General features: G+C 66.0%; 1 protein-coding gene across 2 annotated transcripts; it reads left to right on the top strand.

The window, feature by feature from the left end:
• Nucleotides 1–497: 497 nt before the first annotated feature.
• Nucleotides 498–5832, top strand: ARRDC2 (arrestin domain containing 2). 2 transcript variants are annotated; one of them, XM_058657947.1, is made up of 8 exons: nucleotides 498–788; nucleotides 2708–2774; nucleotides 3033–3180; nucleotides 3663–3765; nucleotides 4047–4303; nucleotides 4612–4774; nucleotides 4893–5038; nucleotides 5261–5832. In XM_058657947.1, the coding sequence occupies exons 1-8, from the start codon at nucleotides 530–532 to the stop codon at nucleotides 5312–5314; spliced, it is 1197 nt and encodes a 398-aa protein (XP_058513930.1). In that variant the 5' UTR covers nucleotides 498–529; the 3' UTR covers nucleotides 5315–5832. The 2 variants fall into 2 exon arrangements, with proteins under 2 accessions (XP_058513930.1, XP_058513929.1); XM_058657946.1 differs by lacking the exon at nucleotides 498–788 and adding an exon at nucleotides 1921–2617.
• The last annotated feature ends 3557 nt before the right edge of the window (nucleotides 5833–9389 follow it).

Raw genomic sequence — 9389 nt, 5'->3', positions numbered from 1 at the left:
GAGCAGGCAGGGGCAGTGCTCTGAGGTTCAGAGAGGGCGAGCCACCATCCTGGGGCCGCACAGCGAGAAGCAGAAGGAGTTAGGAGCTGGGGGGTTCAGCTGCAGAGGGCTGGGTGGGGCCCGAGGTAGGGGTGGCTTGGGAGAGGTGCGCACCCTTGCAGGCTTGGGACCTGGGGTGTTGGGGAGCCCCACTGAGGACAGTCTGGAAGTTGAGCGATAAGGCCTGGGCCGCCTGGCTGGGGGAGATAACAGGGGCGGGCGGCTGAGACGCGAGTTCAAGGCCCCGTGGCTGTCCAGTGTGATGCAGGAGCCCCCCCCCCCCAACACCACACACACACACCCCTCAACTCCACCCCGAACCAGGACGGAAATAAACACGAAGGCGGCGACGTGGGGGCGCAGCGGGGAGGAGCCGAGGAGAAGCAGCGGCCACATCCGCCCCAGCCCAGGCGCGCGCAGGGCGGCCCGTCCACCTCGCCCTCCTCCAGGAAGTGGTGTGTGTGTGTGTGTGTAGGGGTCCCGCGCCGCCATGCGCCTGCGGGGCGTCCGCAGCTTCGCGCTGGAGCTGGCGCGGGGCCCCGGGGGCGCGTACCGCGGCGGGGAGCGCCTGAGCGGCCGGGTGCTGCTGGACGCGGCGGCGCCGCTGCGGGTGCGGGCGCTCGAGGTGGCTGCGCGCGGAGGCGCGGCCACACACTGGCTCGAGGGGCGCAGCGTGGGCGTCAACGCCGTGGCCAGCGACTTCGCCGCCGTCGAGACCTACCTGCGCCGGCGGCAGCTGCTGCTGCCAGGTGAGGCGGGGTGCTGGGGGCGGTGGGGAGGCTTGGGGTCAACCCCCGACCGTCAGCCAGGGCCGGCAGACCTGAAGTGTTGGGGAGCAGGAGAGGGCTTGGCGCTGGAGTGGGGTCCCCTGTTCCACCCACGCTGAATTCCTGGACCCCGTCTAGGGTTCCCCTGATGTTGTAAAGCAGCTTTCTCCCAATCCACATCCCCACCGAGACGCCACCCCAGTCTGGGGGTCACAGGCATATAGGGGCTCGCCCCCTTTCTTCCTCAACCCCTGGGGTCTGGGTTCCCAGCTGCCCCGCCCCCTCGCACCGGCGCCAGGCTGCATCCACCGGGGCCAGAGCCCCACGCAGGCAGCTGGGGGCTGCTGTGGTGGCCGGAAGGGGCCACACCCCCACCCCGGAAAAGAACTTCCTCTCTTTCCTGTTGCCAGCCTCAAATGGAATATTGGGGCGCTGTGCACAGAGGCGGGGGGCGCTGGGAAAGCCGCTGCTTGGCCAGGGTGTGTGGATGGGGGGCTGTCCCCTGCCTGCCTGTGCGCCTAGGGGCTCATCTCCTCCCACCCCCGGACATCGCCTGTCCGTGTTGAGGTCTCCGCGTGCGCCCTGAGCAAAGGGGCCCCTCAGGGTCACGCCTCCTCGCCCCCGACTCGTCCGTGTTTTTGGGGTGGGGTGGGCCGAGGCCTCCCGACGCTCAGGGGCGAGGTCGGGGTTCATGCGCCAGGAAGGTCGCTGGCACAGCAGCCGCCATGTGTGGCCCTGTCGGCAGAGGGCGGCGGCGCGCCGTGGCCAGCACCTGTGCGCGGTTTTCTGGAGGAACAGCGGGAGGGGGTCGGCGTGGGTGCTGCGCCCCCCAACACGGTGTGGGAAGGTGTATGGTCGGGGTGGGGTCGCCCAGTCTGGGCTGGCTGTGGCGCAGAGACTGTGGCTGCGGGGGTGGGGGGCGAGTAGCCGGAGTTGGAAGAAAGTTGGGGATGGCAGGTAGTGGTGATGGGGGAGGCTGGGGGCGAGGATCCCCCCAGCCAGGAGTGAGGGAGGAATGTCGGGGGACACACCGTGCCTCAGGATGCCCAGCGCCCCATCCTTGCCACCTGCCCGGGCCTCGGGGACTCTGGCATCACAGGAAGCAGGCGGCCACTTCCTCCTCCTCCTCCGACTTTGCATGGGGTTGGGGTGTGCCTGGTGTCACGTCTGCCCACAACCCGGGCAGCAGCTCCGGCCGGTGACGTCAGGCCCAGGCCTCGCCTCCCCCGGCCTCCTGCCCACCCCCACCCCCGCTGCCTCAGTTTCCCCACCTCCAGGGCAGGCCGCCTGCGAGCTGGGGTGTCCCTGGTCTCCCGGGCGGAGCCACGCCTGGTAGCCGTGCCATTGGCCGGGTGTCCAGGCACAGGGCGTGACTGGCCACTCGCCTCGCTCCGCCCTGGCTTATAAAAGCGGCGGCGACGCCGGCGTGGGGAGTTTCTCAGCCGGCTCGCTCCGGGTTGCAGCTGCGCCGGCTGGCGCGTCACGGGTTCGAGACCAGGGTGAGGAACGGAGACGGGGCGGGGAACGGTACGCGATGCTCTTCGACAAGGTGAAGGCCTTCTCCGTGCAGCTGGACGGGGCCCTGGCAGGCGCCGAGCCCGCATTCCACGGCGGCGAGTCCGTGGCGGGCCGGGTGCGGCTGGAGCTGGCCGGGCCTGCGCGCGTGGGCGCCCTGAGGCTGCGCGCGCGGGGCCGCGCCCACGTGCACTGGACCGAGTCGCGCAGCGCGGGTTCGAGCACCGCTTATACGCAAACCTACAGCGAGCGCGTGGAGGTCTTGAGCCACCGCGCCACGCTGCTGCTGGCCCCAGGTAGGCGGTGCTGCACCTGCCGCTGGCACCCCCCGGGCATCCCTGGCCATCCTGCGGCTGAGCAGGGCCCTTCTCGCTCCCCTCCTGCAGACACCGGAGAGCCCACGACCCTGCCCGCTGGTCGCCATGAGTTCCCCTTCAGCTTCCAGCTGCCCCTGTGAGTCCCGGGGCGGGGTGCCGGGGGTCGGGGTGTGGGGTGGGGAAGGTAATCCTTGAGCTGCCCTGGGATCCATGCTGTGGAACGTGGGGTGGCCACTCCTGAAACCTCTTCCACTCTGGCCCCACTGGGGAAGAGCACCTGCCTCTCTGCCACCACCCTTTGGAACAGCTTGGCTCTGTTTATGTCTCCGTGACCCATCCCTCCCCTCCTGAAGCCCTTGCCCTCCTGTATCCCTCCTGCCCGCACCCCTACCAGGACCCTGGTGACCTCCTTCGAAGGCAAACATGGCAGTGTTCGCTACTGCATCAAGGCCACCCTGCACCGGCCCTGGGCCCCAGCCCGCCGGGCCAAAAAGGTGTTCACCGTCATCGAGCCCGTGGACATCAACACGCCCGCCCTGCTGGTGAGCTAGGATGCCCACCGACACGGGGCTGGCTCAGCTGGCTGACCCCACGCTGGCAGCTCTGCCTCAGAGGGTTGTGGCCTGGGGGACAGGGGGCGGACCGCCCAGGGGCACAGAATGCAAAGAGCAGGCATGCCCATTTGCACCTGTGTGGCGCTGGGCAGTGTTCTGGCCTCTCTCGCACGCGCAGTGCCCCAGTGTGAGGCAGGGGAGGACGGTCAGGGCCGGCAGTGAGCGCTCCTTATGGCCTAGGTCCAGACAGCGTTCGTGCTGTCCTTGCGAACAGGAGCTGGCCCTGGGCTGTAGCTAATTCCTGGGAATACTCAAGGAAACCCCAGACTTGGAGGTGGGTGGTGTCTGTAGTTTGCACTCAGCAACCCAGCTCTCTCTCTCTTTCTCTCTCTCCTTGTCTCTCTCTTTTGCTGGTTCTCCTTGAATCTCTCTGGCTCTCTCCCTCACTGTCACTCTCCACCGTGGCCCAGGCACCGCAAGCTGGCGCTCGGGAAAAGCTTGCACGCTCCTGGTATTGTAACCGGGGCCTCGTATCCCTGACAGCCAAGATAGACCGCAAAGGCTACACACCAGGTGAGCAGGTGGGATGGTGGAAGTGGGGCCAGGTGAGCAGGTGACACAGTAGGGGTGTGCCCAAGTGTACAGGTGGTGCAGTGGGGGCATGTGTGGCTGCAGTGGGGACATGGGCAGGTGGCCAGGTGGGGTGGTCGGGGGCGGCCAGGTGAGCAGGTGGGGCGGTGGGGCGGTGCAGGCTGCTGGGGTGAGCAGGTGGGGCGGTGGGGCCGCAGGGCCCGGGTGGGGTGCAGGCTGCCGGGGTGAGCTGGGGAGGCTGAGGCCCCGCCTCCTCTGCCCAGGAGAGGTCATCCCGGTGTTCGCCGAGATCGACAACAGCTCCACGCGGCCCGTGCTGCCCCGCGCCGCCGTGGTGCAGACACAGACGTTCATGGCGCGCGGCGCCCGCAAGCAGAAGCACGTGGTGGTGGCCAGCGTGGCGGGTGAGCCCGTGGGCGCCGGGCGCCGGGCGCTGTGGCACGGCCGGGCACTGCGCATCCCGCCCGTCGGCCCGTCCATCCTGCGCTGCCGGGTGCTGCACGTGGACTACAGCCTCAAGGTGGGCGGGGCCGGGGTGGGCGGGGCCGGAGGGAGTGGGCGGGGTCTGGGTGAGGTGGGAGGCCCTTAGAGTGTGGGTGGGGCTTGGAGGAAGGTGGGCGGGGTCTGAACGCTATTCCTTCGAATTGGTGGAGCCTTGTGTGGGTGGAGGGGGTCCCCAGAGGTGGGTGTGGCTTGAGGACGTAGGCGGTGCCTAGGGGTGGGCGTGGCCGCAGAGGGTAATCCCCTGGGTGGGCGGGGCCTTACGAAGAGGTTGCTGAAGGTGTGCGGGGGCCCGGCGCCTGGGTGACCCTCCTGCACCTGCGGCAGGTGTGTGTGGACATCCCGGGCACATCCAAGCTGCTGCTGGAGCTGCCGCTGGTCATCGGGACAGTGCCCCTGCACCCGCTCGGCCGCCGCTCCCTCAGTGTGGGCAGCCACGCCGGCCTGCTGCTCGACTGGGGGCCGGGAGCCCTGCCGGAGCACCCAGAAGGTGAGCTGTGAGGGGCAGATGGGGACGAAGAACTCCGAGTGCACCCCATGCCACTCCCCCGCTGCGCCCCTCCTCCTGCTCCTCCCGCGGGCTCACCCTCCACGTCTGCTCCTTGCAGCCCCTCCCGAGTACTCCGAGGTGGTGGCCCATGGCACGGAGCAGGACCTCCTCCCGCCGCTGCCGGACCCGGACCTCATCCTCGAAGGGCCATTCTTCACCTACATCCGGGAGTTCCGCTACCGCCCACCGCCTCTGTACACCGAGGTGAGCGCACCTGTGTGGGGTTCAGGCTATACCCACTGCCCCTGCCAGGAAGAGGAGTGGGAGGTGTTGGTGGAAACTCCTGCGGGTGCGTGGACAGCCCAAAGCCTTTCCATGCCCCTAACTTCAACCCCGCCGCCAGCATCGTCGCCAGTACTCGGGGTGGTGGTGGAGGGGAACCCAGGCCCGTCACCCCGGGGCTCATGGGGACTGTGTGTGTCCTAGGAGGATCCCAACCCACCCGCCGAGGCCCAAAGACAGCGCTGCATGACCTGCTGAGCCGCAATGGACGCCTCGAGGGAGGGCATGGCAGAGGGAGCTGGCCAGACCACCCACGGACGGGCCTGACATTTCCGAAGTGGGGAAGCTGAGTCGGCGGGAGGTGCCAGGCCGGATTCTGACTTTGGCTGTTCATGGAAGCCCTCGCACGCCCAACAGCCTGAGCCGAGATGCTACTGCCGGTTGAGCTTTGGGTCCGGCCTCGGGGGTCCCCAGGAGAGAGATGGAGAGGTGCAGCCACCTTAGGAGGGACCCTGGGCTGAGAGAGCAGAAGAAAGGGCCTTTTGGCTGAGGCTTTGCTGTGTGTGTAGGAGTTCAGTCAGAAGGCAGCGTGGAGTGAGCCGGAGTGTGTCTGTGTGGGGGATGGGGAATGTGGGAGGAGGTCAGAGCTGAGTGATGCTTGAGGCCCACCCACTCGGAGTTGGACTCGGGGTGCCTGGGGGGGAGGGCAGTGGTCCTGCAGGCCCGAGGGAGGAGGGGACAGGTAACCCCCAGCTGTGCGACCCTAAGCGGTGTGGGTGTGTGGCGGTCCTGCCGTGTTTGCAGAGTGAATTTGACAGAGGGGAACCAAGCAGTGTGTCCTGCATCCCGGAGGGAAGAAATTTCAGGGTGTGGGGGGGTTGTAGAGGGGAGGGGCAGCTGGGTTGGCCCCCCCAACTGCAGAGACCCAGTGGTGGTGGGGGCAGGCCCCCCGCCGGGGACCCAACATTTCCAAAATGCCTTAAGAAAGCCTTCTCTTTTGTACAGTTATTTTCAGGGAAAAATACTAAAAGTGTGGAGGAAGAGGAGTGTGTCGGTAGCTTCGTCCGCATCCCAACTGCCCGGGCGGGGGGAGAGTGCAGGGGCCAAGGGGGGCCTGGGTGCTGTAAGGAAGGACCCCGAGGCCTTGCGCCACCACCTGCTGCCTTCCAGGGTGAGCTGGACCCAGGTCGGGGTCGCCAAAGGTCCTCCCCTCCTGCGTCTTGTCCACCTTGTCCACCTGGAGGCGTGGCCTCACAGCCCCGACCCCGGGGGAGGAGGAGGGGAAGCCAGCCAACACACGCCAAAGTGTGATAAGAAAAAGATAGTTCCAGTATTTTCCATGATCCCAGGCCGACTACTGCTTGCCACAATTTACTGCTCTATCCCAGTGTGGGGGAGAGACAGGAAAAGAGGTGCATGGTGATGCCAGAAACAAAGATTAAAAACAAAATGGACATGCGTGCCTACGGGACATCTCCACAGAGCTCACAGGACCCCAGCCCAAGAGCGGGCCCGGGGACGGGGACAGAGCACCGATGGCCTTGCTCTGACAGCACCCAGGAATATATGGTGGTTTGTTTTTTGTTTAAGATGTGTTTATTTTCCTTGGGTAGGCAGATTTACAGAGAGAAGGAGGGACAGATAGATGTCTTCTGTTTGCTGGTTCACTCCCCAAGTGGCCACAATAGCCAGAGCTGAGCCGATCCGAAGCCAGGAGCCAGGAGCCTCTCCCGGGTCTCCCACGCGGGTGCAGGGTCCCAAGGCTTTGGGCCGTCCTCCACTGCTTTCCCAGGCCACAGGCAGGGAGCTGGGTGGGAAGTGGAGCAGCCGGGACAGGAACCAGAGCCCAGATGGGATCCAGGCACGTGCGAAGCGAGGATGTTAGCCACTAGACGCCCATGCTGAGCCCTGCATTTTTTTTAAGCTCTTTCTGTCTCTGGATGGGGAGGGGCAGTGAGAGGGACTCCTCTGTCCGGCAGGGGTTTCCGTCCCCGGGGGAGGAGGGTACAGTTGTCCTGGTAGCATCAGGTTCAGGATGTACCAGGCTAGGGTGGTCACAGGGGCGGGGCAGCAGGGAGGAGCGGTCACTGGTATTCTGGCCTGGAGAGGGGGTGAGCTCCCCGTCCTTCAGGGTATTCAAGAGATGAGCACCCCACTTTGACTCTCCAGCTGCCGACGTGGGTCCAGGTATCACACCGGCTTCCCCCTCCCAGGGGAGGCCAAGGCGCCCCATGTCCTCAGAACTGCCAAGTGTACAACTGTGAGGAACTTGATCCCGCAGGAGGGGGGAAGAGGTGTGTCGTTTCTGCTGCAGATAAATGCCGCCCGGGCCGGGGCTGGCTCAGGACATCTTATTCAGGGAACCCAGGGAGGGGTGCTGGAAGGGGAGTCCCCGAGGAAGATGTTCCATTTCAATCATAACCTTCAAATTTCACCCCTTCCTCCCTGGCTGCTCTGCAGAAACCCTCAAATGGGCTGGTGCCACTGTGGCATAGTGCCGTGGACCTCTGCTCCTCGTGCCGGCATCCATAGGGGCGCCCGGTTCGAGGTTCGAATCCCGGCAGCTCCGCTTCCCATCCAGCTCCCTGCCTGTGGCCTGGGAAGGCAGTGGAGGACGGCCCACAGCCTTGGGACCCTGCGCCCACCTCAGTCCCCACCCTCACCCCATTGTCTGGCAGCTTTTGTGGTTGCTATTCTCCTTAGAAATTCACTTGTTTGCTCGCAGGTTTGAATATGGGGTCTGGCCCCAGAACCCATTGCACACCCAAGTGACCCCACCCCACGTACTCCCGGTCCTGGCTGGGTTGCTTGCTGTGTGAGGGCGACAGCTTGTGTTTGGGGTAAGGGTGTCACCACGGCCCGCCCTGGCTCCACCGGCTCACAGTAGCTTGTTTTGCCCGGCTGCCTCTGGCTGGGGGCCCGGTTGGGCGGCTGTTCAGGAATCCTCCAGCCACCAGGCACCACAGCTGCCCGCCTCTGCCCGGACACATTCTGTCCCGAGCAGGGTGAGCACTGGGGTGTGCGGGCGGGTGCGAGGGGGCCGCGTCCCTGCTCTCCCGCCTCTTCCGGGCTGCAGTCCCAGGACGGCTTGTCCTTGTCCCGGGTGGTGCCGCGGGGCCACCTGGTGCCTCCCCCTCCAAGCCTGGGACTCCAAGCCTGCGGGTGTGTGTGGTGTGTCCAGCCGAGCCCCACCTCCTGGGCAGTGCACCTGCTGCCCCGCAGGCCAGACCACCCCGCCCCCCGCGTCTGCGCGTCTCTGCACAATGAGCCCCTCCTGGTCCACCCTCGCCGGTCCAGGACGCACCGTGCCATGTGTTTCTATTCTTTCTGGCCACACCAGCTAGTGAGTGGGGCCCTGCCAGCCGGGCATACACAGCCAGCAGGTGCCTAAAGGGTTCTGTTTGTTTACAGTGTCTGCGGCCCAGGGCTCAAGCCCACCACGCAACTTACTGCGCCCCAGGCTGAGTCGGGGAGGTGGAGCAGCCTGGGCGCTGCTCGCTTGATTCTCAGGTGGGTGTGCAAGCGAGCTGTCTGCACGGTGAGCTTGGGGCCTCCAGCGTGCAGAGGAAACGCCCCCTTGGAGTGTGTGTAGCAGGGACACGTGGGAGCTGGATGCCCGCCAGGGGCTGGTGGCCACCCGCGCCTCCGCCCTCATCCGGCCCCACCTGGGCGCCGGTGTTCAGGAAAAGTCCCCAGAAAACCCCGGACTGGGAGCCTGGCCCAGGAGGAAGCCACGCTGGGCGGCCCCATCACATCTGATCTTCAGGGGGGATCGTGGGAATCAACCAAAGGCAAGCTGTGGGGGGGAGAGGGGCAGGTGCCCATCCCAGTGGGGAAACTGAGGCATGCGCCCACACACCCCCTGGTCAGGGTGTGGCGGGCAGGTGGCTCCCTCTGCTTTCGGTCCCAACATGGGCAGGTGGTCACACGTGGCCCGTTAGAGCTACAGGTAGTTAGGCACAGGCCCAAGCATTGGTTCATAGATGGGCGGAGACCTAGAGGTGATTAAGGTCTTCGGACCACCAGGATCGGCACAGATGGACAGTCGCCAGGACACATGTCAGGGGTCAGAGGGCAGACCCAGGTACCTGTGGGGTCAGAGTGGCCCATGCGGGCAGCAGGCCTGAGGGCTGGAGGTAGGGGAGGTGGGGGCATGGGTGTTGGGGTTTGCACGGATGAAGAGGAGTTGGCACAGAGAGAGAGATCTGCCCTGCCCTGTGACCTCTTAGGCTGGGTCAACCCAAAGCAAGGCGCTCCACCTGGGTCTCCTACATGGGTAGAGGGCCCCAGGCACTTAGTCCGTCACCTGCTGCTTTCCCAGGTGCGTGAGCAG

The sequence above is a fragment of the Ochotona princeps genome, chromosome 33, assembly GCF_030435755.1.
Source record: "Ochotona princeps isolate mOchPri1 chromosome 33, mOchPri1.hap1, whole genome shotgun sequence".
Lineage (NCBI taxonomy): Eukaryota > Metazoa > Chordata > Mammalia > Lagomorpha > Ochotonidae > Ochotona > Ochotona princeps.
The sequence above is the reverse complement of the archived record's forward strand: the minus strand, read 5'-3'. Positions and strand labels throughout refer to the sequence as shown.